This window comes from Danio rerio, chromosome 3 (assembly GCF_052040795.2).
Source record: "Danio rerio strain M-AB ecotype USA chromosome 3, GRCz13ab, whole genome shotgun sequence".
Taxonomy (NCBI): domain Eukaryota; kingdom Metazoa; phylum Chordata; class Actinopteri; order Cypriniformes; family Danionidae; genus Danio; species Danio rerio.
In genome coordinates this window covers 386213-405000 of record NC_141023.1, presented here as the reverse complement: position 1 = coordinate 405000, position 18788 = coordinate 386213, and the positions used below count along the sequence as shown (strand labels likewise).

Sequence of the window (18788 nt, the reverse complement as noted above, 5' to 3'; positions counted from 1 at the left end):
AACACGGGGAGAACATGCAAACTCCACACAGAAACACCAACTGACCCAGCCGAAACTCAAACTCAAAACCTTCTTTTTGTGAGGCCACAGTGTGACACCACTGAGCCACCGTGCCGCCCATTATATCCAGTTTAGTGAAGTTGGAATGCTGTGTGTGTTGCTGTGTGCGTGTGTGTGTGTGTCTGGCTGCTGTGTTTCAGATGAGCGTCACTGTGGAGGACTACAGCACTGATTATCAGCAGGTACACACACTTTCACATCTTCAAGCTTGTTCTGGTGTTCATCTGCTGTGTATTTTGCGTTTCCAGTCTTTTATTAATTCAATCACTATATTTACCCAGTATTCTGAGTGATTAGGAAGTGTGTTTCAGTAGATTACAAATAGGAAGTCACTCACCGGCCACTTTATTAGGTACACCTCACTAGTACCGGGTCGGACTTCTTTCACCTTCAGAACTGCTTTAATCCTTCATGGCGTAGATTCATCAAGCTACTGGAAATATTCCTCAGAGATTTTGCTCCATATTGTCATGACAGCATCACACAGTTGCTGCAGATTTGTCGGCTGCACATCCATGATGCCAATCTCCCGTTCCACCCCATCCCAAAGCTGCTCTATTGGATTGAGCTCTGGTGACTGTGGAGGCCATTTGAGTACAGTGAACTCATCGTCATGTTCACCAGTCTGAGATGATTGAGCTTTATGACATGCTGCGTTATCCTGCTGGAAGTAGCCATCAGAAGATGGAGACACTGTGCTCATAAAGGGATGGACATGGTCAGCAGCAATACTCAGGTAGGCTGTGGCGTTGATGCTCAATTGGTACTGATGGACCCAAAGAAAATCTCCCCCACACCATTACACCACCACCACCAGCCTGAACCGCTGATACAAGGCAGGATGATCCATGCTTTCATGCTGTTGAGCCGAGCATCCGAATGTGTGAGCAGAAATGGAGACTCATCAGAGCAGCAACGTTTCTCCAATCTTCTATTGTCCAGTTTTGGTGAGTCTGTGTGAATTGTAGCCTCAGTTTCCTGTTCTTAGCTGACAGGAGCGGCACCCGGTTTGCTCTTCTGCTGCTGTAGCCCATCCGCCTCAAGGTTGGCCGTGTTGTGTGTTCAGAGATGCTCTTCTGCAGAGCTCGGTTGTAACGAGTGCTTATTTGAGTTACTGTTGCCTTTCTATCAGCTGGAACCAGTCTGGCCATTCTCCTCTGACCTCTGGCCTCATCAACAAGGCATTTGCGCCCACAGAACTGCCGCTCACTGGATATTTCCTCTTTGTCGGAGCATTCTCTGTAAACCCTAGAGATGGTTGTGCGTGAAAATCCCAGTAGATCAGCAGTTTCTGAAATACTCAGAGCAGCCCGTCTGGCAGCAACAACCATGCCATGATCAGAGTCTCTTAAATACTCTTTCTTCCCCATTCTGATGCTCATTCTGAATTGCAGCAGATTCTCTTGACCATGTCTAAATCTGATTGGCCGATTAGACATTGACGAGCTGTTAGACAGCTGTACCTAATAAAGTGGCCAGTGAGTGTATAATAGAAATCTTTATTAACAGTATAAATGTCTTTGATTAAACTGCATTGTGCATGTCACATGTGCAGTCATATAATAGCACATAAAACAATCCAAACTCATATTTAACAGTAGAGGAGTTACACACAGACGCAGAACACACACACTTTCCATTATAGTTGTGGATTTTCCACTAGAAAGCATTTTATACAGGAGCTCACATCAGTCTCGAGTCCAACTGCAGTTCTGAGGAATCATGGATGAGCTTTCATCTTCATACAGGCAAAGCAAACATGACTCAGACAGCAGATATTATTAACCGCTGAATATCCGGGAGCATCAGTTATCCTGACGCTTAACCTGAGCATGAGTTCTGCAGTGTTTCCCTCTGTACTGCTGAAGTCTGAGCAATGTTAGACAGTGTGTGGACGACGGTGATCATATATAATCATGAACCTGTTGAACAGCTGACCATCTCTGGTTTATTGTAATCCATTACATATAAAACTCTATCAAAAGTGAGTGAGATTAACCTGACACATGGACAGAGATGGATGAATATGTAGACAGAATAACAGGCAGAGAACATTAAACAGGAACTGAGAGAATAACATGACAGCATTATAAACTGCTATGAACATCCATATTTATCATACGGACTTATTGAAACAAATTGTACATTATTAAATATAGGAACGAATGTATTTACATTTCACCACACTGCAGCCTCCTGCACCTGCTGTACGCAGAGTGTCCACTGGCGGCGCTGGTGTGACGAGTTCAGGTATGAATGTAGAGTCACTTGAAGATCGTCCAACACTCTATATAGCGGTGTTCTCATCTTCAGGTGTGTCTATACTCCACTGATGATTTTGAGGTGTGACTACAGCAGTTTTACCATCTTCACACATCACTATATCAGTTATATCTTCAAGCTTTACAGCGGTTTGATGATCTTAGAATTTTAAATCATCAAACTACTGTAGACTAAAACTTGAAGATCGTCGAACCGACATACAGCAGTTTAACAATCAACAGGCATGACTATATCGGTTTGATGATCTTTGGACATGACTATATGTTTGACGATCTATCAGTATTACTCTACGTACTAGCGTGACTATATCAGTTTGACGATTTTCAGACGTGACTATATATCAGTTTGACGATTTTCAGACGTGACTATATATCAGTTTGAGCATCTTCAGACGTGACTATATATCGATTTGACGATCTTTAGACGTGACAATATATCAGTTTGACCATCTTCAGACGTGACTATATATCGGTTTGATGATCTTCAGACGTGACAATATATCAGTTTGACGATCTTCAGACGTGACTATTGGTTTGACGATCTTCAGACGTGACTATATATCGTTTGATGATCTTCAGGTGTGACTATATCAGTTTGATGATCTTCAGACGTGACTATATATCGGTTTAATGATCTTCAGGCGTGACTATATATCAGTTGGACCATTTTCAGACATGACTATTTATCAGTTTGAGCATCTTCAGACGTGACTATATATCGGTTTGATGATCTTCAGACGTGACTATATATCGGTTAGATGATCTTCAGACGTGACTATATATCAGTTTGACCATCTTCAGACGTGACTATATATATCAGTTTGACGATCTTCAGACGTGACTATATATCAGTTTGACGATCTTCAGACATGACCCTATATTGATTTGATGATCTTGAGTCGTAACTCTACAGCGGTTTGAGTCTATAGGCATGACTCTATACGGGTTTGAAGATCTCCAGCTCTGACTCTATATGGGTTTGATGGTCTTGAGCTCTGAGTGCTCGGGCAGCAGTGTGGGGATTTCTGGCAGAGAGTAAAGGCTAGAGTTGAGGAAGGGCTCCTGTAGAGAGACCGCTGTGCAGAGGGACTGGAGGCTGCCGGCGCTCTGCAGATTCCTCTTATAGGCCGTGATGCGGTTATAGATGAAGAACTTCAGGCTCTTCCAGTCCCGGTTTCGCAGCGCCTCGGGCTCGGCCTGTAAGCAGCTCTCGCAGTGGCTCTTAGCGGGAACCGTACAGGATGTGATGAAGTTCATCATGTGCCGCTCCACCGCCTGCACCTCGGTCTGCTGCCACGGCTGCTTCTTCTGCACACGCTTACCTGAGGGAGAACAGAGGTACGCTATTAACATAATACTCAGAGGAACATCGTTAACAATATTAACGCAATATTAGGAGGAACATCGTTAACAATATTAATGCAATATTAGGAGGAACATCGTTAACAATATTAACGCAATATTAGGAGGAACATCGTTAACAACATTAACGCAATATTAGGAGGAACATCGTTAACAATATTAACGCAATATTAGGAGAAATATCGTTAACAACATTAACGCAATATTAGGAGGAACATCGTTAACAATATTAACGCAATATTAGGAGGAACATCGTTAACAATATTAACACAATATTAGGAGGAACATCGTTAACAATATTAACGCAATATTAGGAGGAACATTGTTAACAATATTAACGCAATATTAGGAGGAATATCATTAACAATTTTAACGCAATATTAGGAGGAACACCGTTAACAATATTAACGCAACATTAGCAGGAACATCGTTAACAACATTAACGCAATATTAGGAGGAACATCGTTAACAATATTAACGCAATATTAGGAGGAACATCGTTAACAATATTAAAGCAATTTTAGGTGGAACACTTAAAAATATCAAAGCAATATTAGGAGAAACATCGTAACCGCTATTAACACAATAGTAGCTATTGACAATACTAGGAGGAACATTGTTAACAATATTAAAGCAATAATAGGAGGAACATTGTTAACAATATTATCACAATATTAGGAGGGACATCGTTAAAAATATTAACGCAAAATTAGGAAGAACTTGGGTAATGCTATTAAAGCAATATTAGGAGGAACATCATTAACGCCATTAGCGCAATATAAGGAAGAACATCATTAACGCTAACAATACTAGGAGAAACATCATTAATGCTATTAACATAATAAAGGAACATCATTAACAACATTAACGCAATAATAGGAGGAACATCGTTAACAACATTAACGCAATAATAGGAGGAACATTGTTAACAACATTAACGCAATAATAGGAGGACCATCGTTAACAACATTAACGCAATAATAGGAGGAACGCTATTAACGCAATAATAGGAGGACCATCGTTAACAACATTAATGCAATAATAGGAGGAACATCGTTAACAATATTAACGCAATAATAGGAGGAACATCGTTAACAACATTAACGCAATAATAGGAGGAACATTGTTAACGCTATTAACGCAATATTAAGAGGAACATCGTTGATTAACACAATGCTAGGAGGAACCTTGTTAACGCTAATAAATAAATGCTAAAAATAAAAAATACTTGACCTCATGATGTCACATGAAAATTTCAGACTTGCTGTGCAATGACCTTAACCCTTGACGAGGACCAGAGGAACGTAATAAACCCTCGGTACACATGATTAGACAGAAATACACACCAATGACGGTGGGAGAGCGGAGGTCCTCCTGTGTGCTCCTGCGCTCCTCGTCCCACACCACAACCTTTTCTGTGGAGGAACACAACAAACTTCACCAATCAGCGTTTATTTTAAGCTAGTCTCCTCTGTATTTACATCATGTAGTAAGATCGATTGAATATAATAGTTTCTATCTTCCAGGCCGATATGGCGAGGAACTAAACTTTCGTTATGGCGTAATAATCAAGAGACTCGTCTATAGTGTATGTGTGTATATAACCCACCGTCCGGCTCAACCCGGATCTCCTCCAGGCTCCTGCCGTAGTACTCCGCTAGTCGCCCCTGTTGCAGCGCTAGCAGGAGTTTGCTAATGCGAGCGAGCTCCAGTGTTCTGTTAGCAGTCGGCTGCAGTGTGTTCTGCAGGCCGAGTGCGTTCTGCAGCTCCTGCATCTGTCTGTCGGTCAGGTCCATGACACTCAGCAGCGCCCCCGTGTGGTTCCTCAGGCCTCCAGACGTCAGGCTCTCCGGGCTCGCTGCGCCGCAGCTCCTAGCAAATCCGCGCAGACAGTCGGAGCCGCGGAAGTGCGTCATGGCGGCCGGTCTAGCGAACATGTAGCTGTTGTCTTTGGGAACGCCGCATTCCTCTCTGTGGTGCACCAGCAGATCCAGAGCGAACTGCATGCTGGGATTGAGGAGAACTGGGACCGGGCGACCACAGCGCCCCCTGGTAATGATCCTGGTGAAGCTCCTGCAGGCCCGTGAGGTGTAAAGCAGTTTAAATAATGTCATCAGTAATCAGTTAACCTCAAATTAGGGTATTTTAATCACAGATACTCATGATGTGCTTGCCTTAAATACAGTCAATAAATTCAACAACTCACGGATTATAGACTCACCCAAGGCTGCTCCAGAGCCTGTTCTCCACCTCGGAGTGTGTCCAGTTGACACACAGCATCGGGTCGGAGTCTCTGGACAGATAGGCAGAGATGGGCATGCTGGACACGGCTCCCTCGCGCCGGCGGTTCAGCAGCATCATCTGCGCCAGACACACCTTCGCCAGCTCCGTCCAGGCCTTCCCTGAGGGCTGCTGTGCCAGATCCGCACTCCAGCGCTCTGCTGCGCCCCGCAGGTGTGTGTGCATCTTCTGCACGTCCTCCACGAAGGCCATGAGCAGCGGTGGGCTGCGACCCTGCGATCGAGAGCTCCGCAGCGCCGCCCTGGAGATCAGCTGCCCCCACTGTGCCCGGTGCAGCTCCTGGAACTCGGAGGCCGAGCGCACCTGCTGCCGGCGGCTGGAGATCAGGCCCTGCGCCTTCAGCAGCTTGCTCACCTTCAGCAGGGATATGCCCAGCTTCCTAGCCAGAGACGGCAGCCGGAAACTCCCGCTCTCGCTCTCGAACCCGCAGGTGCTCTTCACCGCTTCGATGGTCTCCGTGAACTTACGAGGATTGACGCAGTCCTGCAGTGTTTTGATGGAGGTGGTCTTCCGAGCGTTGTGAACCAGCCTTCCCAGCTCCCGCATCTTATCCCGCACGTACTGCTTGTTCTGCGCCGATACTCCTCCTTTGTTGAGCAGGTGCTGGCCGATCTTGACGATCACACGATCCTTGCGGATGATCTCGGTGACGGGGCCGGGGTTCATGGCGCTGATCACAGCCCACAGCTGCTGGCTCATGTTGGCAGGCACCGGCCCAGTGTAGGTGCACATGGACTGCACGCGGTTCTTGCCCGGTCTGCTGGCGCTGGACTGCGGCTTGAGTCCGCAGGTGCGCATGTGCCTCCATAGCACCTTCCTAGTGTAGAGCCCTTGGCAGTAGGCACAGTGCATGAAGTCCTCTCCCTGCGCGTCTCTGGGCGGCCGCTTAGACGGCACCAGCTCTCCCCTGCCGCACTGCATCACCACAGCATTGTGGGCGTAGTTCCCGCGGTTGCGGATGTAGTCCAGCTGCTTCTTACGCTCTTTGGATCCCTTAGGGAAGCTGAGCGCCGTCTCCACCTCGGGTTTGTTGGCGTGCGAGCTCTCCAGGTGCCGCGCCATCTTGGCGTAGGGTTTGGAGCAGAATAAGCAGTAGTGCCTCTTGTTGTAGACTCGGCCACCATCTCGCTTCTGACACGCGCTGACGATGATCCCGCCAGGCGAGGGCACGCTGCACTCCTCCGTCTCAGACGCGGCGCTCTCCGGCTCGGGTTTCGCCTCCGCCTCCACCGCTGCGCTCTCCAGCTCCAGAGAACTGACGGATGCAGACTCGTCCTCGTCCAGCTCCTCGTCCAGCAGCTGAAGGATGGTCTGGTTGGGCGTCAGGCTGGCGTCGCTCTCGCTGTCTGAAGTGCTGTCCGAGAAATAATCGTCCGAGAACGCTGCCGTCGAATCGAACAGCTCGCCAGAATACTTCTGAAGATCTGCATCCTTCATCTGGAGAATAAATAAACAAATAAAGCACATGATGTAGGGCAGGGGTCACCAAACATGTTCCTGGAGGGCCGGTGTCCTGCTGATCTTAGCTCTAATCCTAATCAAACACACCTGGACAAGCTGATCAAGCTCTTACTAGGTATACCTGAAACACCCCGGCAGGTGTGTTAAAGCAAGCTGGAGCTAAACCCTGCAGGGACACCGGACCTCCAGGACCGAGATTGGTGACCCCTGCTGTAGAGCTTACACACTCACTCAGGCTGTTTATTATCAGTTATGACCGTCACTGTCTTCAATTGAACCATCAAAATACCCTTAAAGCACATCAACAAGTGGACTCTTCAGTGGTTTGGGATCTTGTACATGTGTTTATTCAGTAATAGTGATGAGTGTGAAGTAATGCACCTTGTGGGAAGAACTGTTCTGCGCAGACGCTCCATCCACCTGAAGCAGACAGAAATCAATTAATTAATAATCATTTCTGAACTGTGCATGATCAATCATGAGTTTAATTTCTAATATTCTCTGATGTGAAGACATTAAATATAAACACACACTGATCCACACAAGCTCAGACTGAACAGAATCTGACTATTATATTTATTATTCATTTGAATGATTATAATAGTGTAACAGTATTATACAACCTTCCATCCCTGCTGAAAAATCCAGCTTAAACCAGCCTAGGCTGGTTGGCTGGTTTTAGCTGGTCGACCAGGCTGGTTTTAAAGGGGTTTTGGCCACTTCCAAGCTGGTTTCCAGCCTGGTCTTAGCTGGTCAGGCTAGAAAATGACCAGCCAAATCCAGCTAAGACCAGCCTGGTTTAAGCTGGATATAGCTGGTTTTGGCTGGACTCCCAGCTTGGCTAGGCTGGTCAAGCTGGTTTTAGCTGGTCATCTCCCAGCCTAACCAGCTACGACCAGGCTGGAAATGGCTGGAAACCAGCCTGGAAGTGGCTAAAACCCCTCTAAAACCAGCCAACAAGCCTAGGCTGGTTTAAGCTGGATTTTTCAGCAGGGATATCACATATTTATTTTCAATCGCTATATTAGATGGATGCATTTGCACTAGATGTGCTTGTCTCTCAGCTCAGCATGGGCGGTGTTTAAAGTGTTTTATAATTAGTGAATATCCTCCATTAAACACACACACACACACACACACACACAAGCTGACGTCCACTCACGTCAGTTTTCTTCCTCCTGAGGTGTGTGTGTTTGTGTTCTTCATTAACACTCGGAGTGAATGATCCTCCTTCTCTAGACGCATCCATACTGCAAAACATCAGCATGTAGAGTATCAACACACACACACACACACACACACGTACTGCATGTTCTCTCCTCCTCCAGTCTGCACTTTTACATCATCTTCAGTCCTTCATTCCGCCTGATTTATGAGCCCTTTTCCTCATGGGGACTGAAGGAATGTCCCCACAAGGTCAGAATTTACTGGTTTTGCTATACTTGAGGGGTCTACACACTGATGAATACCAGGCACACACACACACACACACATTCTGGATGATTTATGAGCCGTCTTCCTCATGGGGACCACAAAAATGTCCCCGCAAGGTCAAAACACACACACACACACAAACTGGGTTGTTTTTGTGAATTATGGGGACACTCCTTTCCATTTTTCCTTTCTAGAATAAACCCCCTGACTGTGTGTGACTTTATGAGTCTTGTGATTAATCTGTGCATGGGTAATGTCCTCATAATTCACCTTCTCCAGTTATATATGTGTCACACACCACTGACATTATACAAGTGTGTGTCACAGAGAGGACGCTGTGTAATCACACACACACACAAACATTACTTATGACTTATAAGCCTTTTGAAAAATGAACACACACACACACACACACACACACACACACTCACAAACTACACACAAACACTCTACACTTACACAAACATCACATATATACACACTACAATACACTTACACACAATATAATACACAGACTGCACTACACACACACACACATATTACACTGACTGAAAGACCTCACACACACACAGAGAGAGAGAGACAGAGAGAGAGCAGTTGTGGGGACTTCCCCCAGTGCAGTGTTGTTTATCTGAGCTGTAACAGTGCAGTACAGTGTTTCTGTCTCTCTCCACACAACACTCGTGTCTGCAGGGTTTCTCCTCAGATCATCACTGTGTGTATTAGCATCATCAGTGTGTGAGTGAGTGTGTGTGTGTGTGTGTGTGTGTGTGTGTGTGTGTGAGTGTGTGTGTGTTCATCATCGTCATGTTTCTGGTTATTAATCCGTCATTTCTCTCACCTCAGCGCTTTGTTCTCCACGGAGGCGCTGCAGATTCTGGCCAGCAGATCCACTCCGTGCTCCATCGCTGCTCCACACCGAACACATACACACACACTGAACAGCACAACTCACACACACACACACACGCTCACTCCCGTCCGCGCTTTACGGGCTTTTCCTCCGTCTGATTAATCTTCCGCGGGTGTCCGCTGTTTATCAGCATCTGTTCAGTCGCTGTCCTGAACTCTGCGCGCTCCAGCGCCCCGCGGCGGCCTGGTTCACTACTGCACCAACCTATACATCTAAAATATCTATTTTTCTTCGGCTTACTCCCTTTATTCATCAGGGGTCGCCACAGTGGAATGAACCGCCAACTATTCCAGCATATGTTTTACACAGTGGATCCCCTCCAGTACTGGGAAACACACTCATCCAAACACTCATCCACTACGACCAGTTTAGTTCATCCACTCCACTATAGCACATGTGGAAACCCACGCCAACACGGGGAGAACATGCAAACCCCCATGTTTTAAGTATGATTTAGTGCACCAGCGGTTAGTAACCTGGGTTAAGCGCTTCCGGTGAACTGTATGCTATTGCGAAATCAGCGTGTTTAAGGTCTGTTTTCTTTATATATCAGTGATCTCCACTGGCTGAGTGATATCTGATGTTAAGTGTGTCTCAGATTGTACACTGCTTTACATTACATTTTCCCCGCCATGTCTTTATAATATGTGCATTTATTTTACCTCAGTATATTCAATGGAGCTTCTGCGCTAGCCTGCCGATTCTGATGGTGCGAGTAAACGGCTTTCTGTCTCGTTTTACGCTTGAGCGACTAAATGAATGCCGAAGTTCATTGAATTGATTGTATCTAAATTACATTACAACATCGTAACTGTAAAAGGAACTGTATAAGATGTAAAATGTAAATGTAAAAAACTCACAATAACAGGTCGCCGGATGTTTATCAGTATGGGATCAACACTAGCTCGGCATTTACCCCATTGAGCAAAGAAATTGACATTTGACATTACATTGTTCCACCACAGGATGGCGTCAGAGACTGCAAATTTAGTCCTTGACAAAACAGAAACATTTTTCTCATCATAAATATAAAACTACAGCTGAATAGATAATTATAGAAAAGCTGAGCGACATTATGTGTGGCATGCGCAAATGAATTTGCACGTAAATATGAAAAATTGAGTTTACGCACTTCATTCACGCGTCCAATTCACTTCAGAGTAGATCTGCATCATGGGCGGGGCTTCCGTCTCCCTGGTGACTCTAGCATTGCTGCTAAATGGCTAACATGGTAGCTGTGCTTTGTGTTTTAGGAAGGCTGAAAAACAGCGTTGATAAGTTTGGAGCTGTGTCTGAGTCCACTAGATCTTCCAGAGGTGCAGCAGCTCTGTGAGCTCATCAACTCCTCTAGAAACTATCGCAGGATGATGGAGGCTTTCAGCGGTGCTTCCGACTGAGTCGAGTCCAGTTTGATGAGCTGTTGTGCGGGACGGAAAGAGCTGGAAGGGCATCTGGTGTGTAAAAGCGTGCTGGATGAGTTGGCGGTTCATTCCGCTGTAGTGACCCCGGATTAATTAAGGGATTAGGCCGAAAAGAAAATGAATGAATGAATGATGAGGTTATTAGCTGGTGAATAAAATACCTTTTTCATAAATGTCACTTTAGACAACTCTTTGGTTTTTAACAAGGTAAGCTTTCTTTAGCATCAAAACCAGCTGAATCCACATCTGCTTTTTTTTGCAAAAACCTCTAAATGCAGCTACTGGAACAAGACAGTGAAATTAGCTGAACATTCACTGAAGATGCCATTACACATTATTTTACCAACCATAAAGCACATTACACACACCAGCTGAAATTAAAAACACAGAAATCTGTCGAGTAAGTGGTGGTTCATTCCACTGTGGCAACCCCTGATAAACCAGCGGAAATTAATGAATAAAATCTGTCAGGTGAATTGATCAATAACATTAAAACTGACTTTCATTAAATCTGAACAATCTGTCTGATATTTGGGATTGGGATTGTAAACATTGTAAACTAAGCTTGGTAGATTCAAATAATGCAGTGTAAAACACTGTGAAGCATCAATATCTGCACCTCTGATCTACTTTACATCACTTTAAACTTTAGTTTACACACAGCGCTGATTTATATACATATAATCTGTCATTATTTCAGCCCTGCACCGCTAAATATAATGTCTAACACAGTGCTGATGTATAATATCCCTGCTGAAAAATCCAGCTTAAACCAGTCTAGGCTGGTTGGCTGGTTTTAGCTGGTCGACCAGGCTGGTTTTAGAGGGGTTTTAGCCATTTCCAAACTGGTTTCTAGCCATTTCCAGCCTGGTCTTAGCTGGTCAGGCTGGAAAATGACCAGTTTAAACCAACTTGACCAGCCTAGCCTGGTTTAAGCTGGACATAGCTGGTTTTGGCTGGGCTCCCAGCCTGGCTAGCCTGTTTAAGCTGGTTTTAGAAACCAGTTTGGAATCGGCCAAAACCCCTCTAAAACCAGCCTGGTCGACCAGCTAAAACCAGCCAACCAGCCTAGACTGGTTAAAGCTGGATTTTTAAGCTGGGAAGAGAGAGGATAATTAAAACACCAAAGGATAAAATTATTAAAACAGTTTATAAACCAAAGACCTTCTTATTAAGTCAGATATTCCACTGTTTATCTCATACTTTTCGCCGTTATATTTGATCTTGTATGCTATAATCTGGACCTTTTCGCTCTTATCTGTGTCTTATGTCTGTCATATATCATCTATGAGTGTTCATGGCTGATCTAAAATGGGTTTCCGTCAATATTTTTCAGCGTACACTGGAGGACTCTTATTTTGGCACTTCCGGGGCTCCCAGAAGCGGAAGTAGTTCAGTGTTGTCCGCACGTGTGTTTGAAAGCCACCGAGAATGGGGAAAAGCGACCGATTACAGCAGGGATCGAAGTTTAAAGGCGGAGGGAAGCGGAAACACGGCAAATGTGTGCTGATGTTCGACGACAAGGACCGACAGTGAGTGACGCGATTCAGCAGCTTACACACACTCACAGAGCAACAGGCGAACACTGAACGCGGCAGCAGCACGTGACCATGAGTAGAGTCTGTACACTGGGGTTATCACATGCACAGCACTGTCTGGGGGTCCACACTCGGTCCAGGACTGGACTCGCTCCAACCAGACACACTGATCAAGCTCTTACTAGGTAAACTAGAAACCTCCAGGCAGGTGTGTTGAAGATAAAGTCAGCAGGACACTGACCCTACAGAACCGAGTTTGGACACCCCTGCTCTACTGGGACCATCATATATTCATTAGAGTCTGCAGTCATTAAACTAGAGCTGCTCCTCACTTCACCTGTATATATGAGCAGGAGTCCTGCTCACACACTACAAGAGGGATTGAAGAAACACATTTCATGATGATGATGTGTAAATGTGTGTGTGTGTGATGATAATGTGTGTGTGCAACTGTGTGTGTGTTTTGATAATGGCGTGTAACTGTGAGATGATGATGATGATGATGTGTGTGTGTGTGTGTGTGTGTGTGTGTGTGTGTGTGTGAGATGATGATGATGATGATGACAGTGATGGTGTGTGTGTGCAACTGAGTGTGTGTTTTGATAATGGCGTGTGAGATGATGCTGGTGTGAGCATACCTGTCAACATTGGGATGTGAAAATAAGGGTTATGCCACCATGATAAGAGATATCCCCCCCCTTTAAAAAAATCCCCAAATGACTAAATATGTTCATTAGTAGCTGTTTCCTTGTGAATAAACGGTTAAATGGTCAGTAATATATTTTAATATTATTATTTACCAAAAAAAATAAATAAATAGTGTACATTAGCAGCAAATACATTAGCAAACAGGTTCAGCTTAATTAAATTAACAGCTGTTATAATGAAATAGAACCATTTCTCCACTGTATAACTCACACATTCTGAATAAAGAGCAGCGAATGGATGATTTATTTAGATTTATTTAGTGTGACTTTAAAAATGCACACAGCTAACATTATAATGAAGCATTCGACTGCTCTCCTGACTGTTTATGCTCATTTAGGATGAAATTAGTTGTGTTTTGAAAAAAAAAACGCCAAGATGGACATCTGTAGATACGAGTATTAATTATGTGTATATGTCTGTTTAAACACACACCTAAAAGTCAGACTTTTGCTTCACATCAAATCACGAGTACAGAATCTGTTCGGGAAGTTCTGTTTATCAGTATAGAGCGCGTCAGCTGACAGTCACGCACTGCTATATGACAGCTTTGAGGATTGCATAGGAGGGGCGATGGCACCTGTTAGGGCTGCTCGATTTTGGAAAAAATCATAATCAGGATTATTTTGGTCGTAATTGTATTCACGATTATTCAAAACGATTATCAGTTGAAGTCAAAATTATTAGCGCTCCTGAGAATTTTGCTTTTTTAAATAAATATTTCCCAAATGATGTTAAACAGAGCAAGCAATTTTAACAGTATTTCCTCTAATGTTTTTTTTCTTCTGGAGAAAGTCTTACTTGTTTTATTTTAGCTAGAATAAAAGCAGATTTAAATATTTTGAAACCCATTTTAAGGTCAATAGTATTAGCCCCCTTAAGCAATATATGTTTTGATTGTCTGCAGAAGAAACTACTGTTATACAATGACTTGCCTAATTACTCTAATTAAGCCTTTGAACTGCACTTTAATCTGAATGCTTGTATTCTGAAAAACATCTAGTAAAATGTTATGTGCTGTCATCATAGCAAAGATAAAACAAATCAGTAATTAGACATGATATATCGAAACTATTATCTTCAGAAATCAGTTTAATAAAACTTCTTTCCATTTAACAGACATTGGAAAGTGAAAGCACAGAACAGACTCACATTTAAGAGTAAAGGCGGCCCCTGGTGGTTTGGCGGTATGGGTTGCGTATATGGAGGATCGGATGTTCAATGTTTATCGCCACCCTTCAGAAAAACACTGAAAATTCTGAAGAACTGTAAAATACGGGAGAACCCCAGGCAAAACGAGAGGGTTGACAAGTAAGGAAAAGGGTTGCTAATATTCAGGAGGGCTAATAATTCTGACTTCAACTGTACACAGTATAGGCTATACACAGTTATTTTCCACCCTGCAAAGGAAAGAGAAATAAATGCACTGAAAAAAGTGTTGCATGCAGAACTGTTGCAAACAATTTATTTGTGTTGAATTTAAACAATCAAATTAAATTGAATAATGTTCAACTTAATTTGTTTGTTTAAATTTAACACAATTAAATTGTTTACAACCACTTTACGTAAAAAAATTTAGTAAATCCAAGGAATCATCTTTGAATAATTTTTTTCAGTGTATAATAGAATAAAAATATGAAACAAACTGTGCTTTAAGCATCTTCACTGTAAGAAAAACACTTCAGCTACAGAAGTCCTTCAGTCAGGAGCAGTAAGGGATGTTCTGGTCGTTTGATTAATGATAAAACAGGCGGCAGCATTTCGCACTGTCTCTTTAATGGTTTCTCTTTCACGTCTCTTTTGATTCTCAACTCGTTTGTTTTTATGCAAATGAGGGTTAATATGAATAATCACTAATCACCGCGTGTTGACGCCTATTTGACCATTAAAGCGCTCATGTTAAGATGACTTTAGATGTCTGAGCTCCTCTGCTCCTCTGCTCGCATGTTGCACACACACACATAAACATGCAGTCTTTCGCGCTTTTGGTATATGACGCAATAATCGTTTATCTCGATTAATGGATTTTCATAATCGTTAGAAGCCAAAATCGAAATCGGATTTTCGATTAATTGCACAGCTCTAGCATCTGTAATGAAAAGGAAGGGAATCCTGCTGGTTTATATTCATTTCAAAGTGTTTTCATCCCTAAACTAAGCGAAAGCACAGAACAGACTCACATTTAAGAGTAAAGGCGGCCCCTGGTGGTTCGGCGGTATGGGTTGCGTATATGGAGGATCGGCTGTTCAATGTTTATCGAGACCCTTCAGAAAAACACTGAAAATTCTGAAGAACTGTAAAATACGGGAGAACCCCAGGCAAAACGAGAGGGTTGACAGATATGTGTGTGTGTGTGTGTGTGTGTGTGTGTGTGTTTATGTGTGTGTGTGTATATATATATATATATATATATATATGATGGTTCTGTGTGTGTGTGTGTTTCAGGGATTTCCTGACAGGTTTCCACAAGAGGAAGCTGGAGCGGCGCAGAGCAGCTCTGGAGGAGATGAAGAGCAAACTGAAGGAGGAGCAGAAACGCCTCAGAGAGGAGGTGAGGAGGAGGAGGAGTGATGAAGATGAGTGAACTGTGATGATGATGATGATGATGATGATGATGATGATGATGATGATGATGGTGTGTGTGTGTGTGTTGTTCCTCCAGAGACACAAAGAGTATCTGAAGATGCTGCAGGAGCGACGCCAGGCTCTAGGTGAGTGTGTGTGTGTGAGAGGTCAGAGGTCATGGCATCATCATATGTTGTGTTGTCTTGTGTGTGGGGTCATGTCGTCATCATGCGTGTGTGTGTGTGTAGATGAGGCAGACGAGCTGGAGGAGGCGATCACCGCGACCACAGAGTGTGTTCAGTACGATCATCCAAACCACACCGTCACCGTGACGACCATCAGCGACCTCGACCTATCAGCAGACAGATTGCTGGAGCCGGCACAGGTGAACAGCCAATCATCAACTAGCGAATTATCCAGCACATGACGAGGAGTCCAGCCTGATTAACAGTGTGTGTGTGTGTGTGTGTGTGTGTGTGTGTGTGTGTGTGTGTTTCTCCAGAGAGATGGAGGTGATGGTGAGGAGCGAGAGAGAACTGAAGCTCTTCCCAAGCAGGCTGGAAACCCTCTGCTGTCCAAGAAGTATGACTGATTGATTATTGATCGAGTTGTTCCCTCACTGACTATGGAATAAAATCACTGCCATAATTATTTAATGTGTAAATCAAATTCCCGCATCTGTAATTATACACCGTAAAGGGAAGCGGAGCGCACTGCTCATGTTACGAGCACACAAATCCAGAATCTTCATACACGTTTAAACAGGATATTACTCACCAAATATTTATGGCAGTGCTTTTATTCCATAACGGATCATCATCAACACCACACACACACACACACACACACACACACACACACACTAAGAGTTCCGCAAATCAGTAACTTCACTCAGTGTGTGTGTGTGTGTGTGTGTGAATGTGTGTGTGTGTGTGTGTGTGTGTGTGTGTGTGAGATATCAGTGTGTGTGTGTGTGAGATCAGTGTGTGTGTGTGTGATCAGTGTGTGTTGATTGGCTCCTGACTCCCGCTGGTGTGTGTGTGTGTGTGTGTGTGTGTGTGTGTGTGCGTGCAGGATTCAGAGTCTCACGGCGTCCCTCAACAGTCTGGTTAAACAGAAGAAGAGGAGAAAACAGAAGCGGAGACAGGAAGCCAAGCAGAGGAGTCATCAGAGCGACAGGAAGTCGTCATCATCAGCATTCGTCCACAACAACAAGCAGAAACAGGGCAAGAGCACCAAGAGGCAGCGGCGCAGGCAGACCGGCCGCAACGAGCGCAGTCAGGACTGAACAGTCACTACATCAATGACTCGCTGAATCAATGACTCACTGAATCAATGACTCGCTGAATCGTTGACTCGCTGAATGAATGACTCGCTGAATCAATGACTTGCTAAATCCATACTCAATAAATCGTTGACTCGCTGAATCAATGACTCGCTGAATCGTTGACTCACTGAATCAATGACTCATTGAATCAATGACTCGCTGAATCCAGACCCGCTGAATCGTTGACTCGCTGAATCGTTGACTCGCTGAATCGTTGACTCGCTGAATCGTTGACTCGCTGAATCGTTGACTCGCTGAATCGTTGACTCGCTGAATCAATGACTCACTGAATCAATGACTCGCTGAATCCAGACCCACTGAATCGTTGACTCGCTGAATCGCTGACTCGCTGAATAAATGACTCACTGAATCGTTGACTTGCTGAATCAATGACTTGCTGAATCGTGGACCTGCTTGTTCAGGCTCACTGAATCAGCCCAGTGTTGAACTCTGAGCTCCCAGCGTTCACGGTGTGTGTGTGTGTGTGTGTGTGTGTGTTTCATGTTGGATATCTTCAGAAAATGAATCAGTTCTTCAGTTTAAAGTGCCATATGTTGATTTGTGAGTGTGTTCTTGAGTTCTTCAGTAGTTCTTCAGCCTTTTCTATGTGCTGAGAGCTGCGTTACATCATCATTAAAGGAGCCGTGAAAACGATTCAGTTCACCTGTATTTGTACAGCACTTTTACAATGCAGACGGTGTCAAAGCAGCTTCACATAGAAGATCATGCTGGATGTAAACAGTGTAGTTCAGTGACTCAGTTCAGTTCAGTGTGGTTTAATAATCACTACTGAGAGTCCAAACACTGAAGAGCAAATCCACCCATGCAGGACGATTCTGATGGCCCGTTTCCTCTGAATGGTACTGTACGGTATGGGTCACCTTTATCAGGCGTGCGTTGCCACTGCTATAAGGGCACTAAGGGTGTGGTGTATGACAAAGTTTCAGTTGATGTCATTCCTGCTACAGTAAAGCTGTACGGGTCGCTCACACAGATGCTTTACACACATCAGTACTGTATACATGTTCATCACTAACTTTTCATCAACATGATTAAACCTGCAGATCAATGATGAGAGCCTAGTGTAACGTCTGCAGTTATATCAAATAAATGAACACAAACAGACACCTACAGTCCCCGCTGTGTTACCAATTACAGATAAACTACACACAGCAGACATTTAGTGCCTATTCAGGTTCATAAACATCACACAATATATAAGCCACAGTCAGAGCAGAGCATCGTGTGTGTGTGTGTGTGTGATGATGATAGTTCATCATGGCCGTGTGTTCATGTTTTAGGTGCTGAAGCATCATTGGCTGCAGTTTTCTCCGGCTTCTTCTGTTCTTTTATGGCAGTGCTTTTATTCCATAACGGATCATCATCAACACCACACACACACACACACATACTAAGAGT

At 44.1% G+C, this 18788-nt stretch overlaps 2 protein-coding genes and 1 long non-coding RNA gene across 4 annotated transcripts; 2 read left to right on the top strand and 1 right to left on the bottom strand.

The window, feature by feature from the left end:
- Nucleotides 1-1543: 1543 nt before the first annotated feature.
- On the bottom strand, nucleotides 1544-9909 carry LOC100005990 (uncharacterized). Of its 2 annotated transcripts, none has more exons than XM_087243543.1 (7): nucleotides 9437-9909; nucleotides 8629-9326; nucleotides 7848-7886; nucleotides 5926-7442; nucleotides 5314-5777; nucleotides 5051-5119; nucleotides 1544-3664 (listed from the first exon to the last, which is right to left on the bottom strand). In XM_087243543.1, the coding sequence occupies exons 2-7, from the start codon at nucleotides 8731-8733 to the stop codon at nucleotides 3312-3314; spliced, it is 2547 nt and encodes an 848-aa protein (XP_087099669.1). In that variant the 5' UTR covers nucleotides 8734-9326; nucleotides 9437-9909; the 3' UTR covers nucleotides 1544-3311. The 2 variants fall into 2 exon arrangements, with proteins under 2 accessions (XP_087099669.1, XP_087099668.1); XM_087243542.1 differs by having other exon boundaries at nucleotides 8629-8716; nucleotides 9742-9909.
- Nucleotides 9910-12613: 2704 nt separating this feature from the next.
- nol12 (nucleolar protein 12) lies at nucleotides 12614-17867 on the top strand (the record flags this gene model as incomplete). Its single annotated transcript, NM_001442438.1, is given in 6 exon segments — nucleotides 12614-12766; nucleotides 15923-16028; nucleotides 16140-16188; nucleotides 16291-16427; nucleotides 16545-16624; nucleotides 17117-17867. Coding segments are annotated over 6 exon segments (687 nt in total). The 5' UTR covers nucleotides 12614-12665.
- On the top strand, nucleotides 13284-15376 carry LOC147845338 (uncharacterized). The gene is made up of 2 exons (XR_015480380.1): nucleotides 13284-14606; nucleotides 14794-15376. It is a non-coding gene; the product is annotated as an uncharacterized LOC147845338 (long non-coding RNA).
- Nucleotides 17868-18788: the final 921 nt, after the last annotated feature.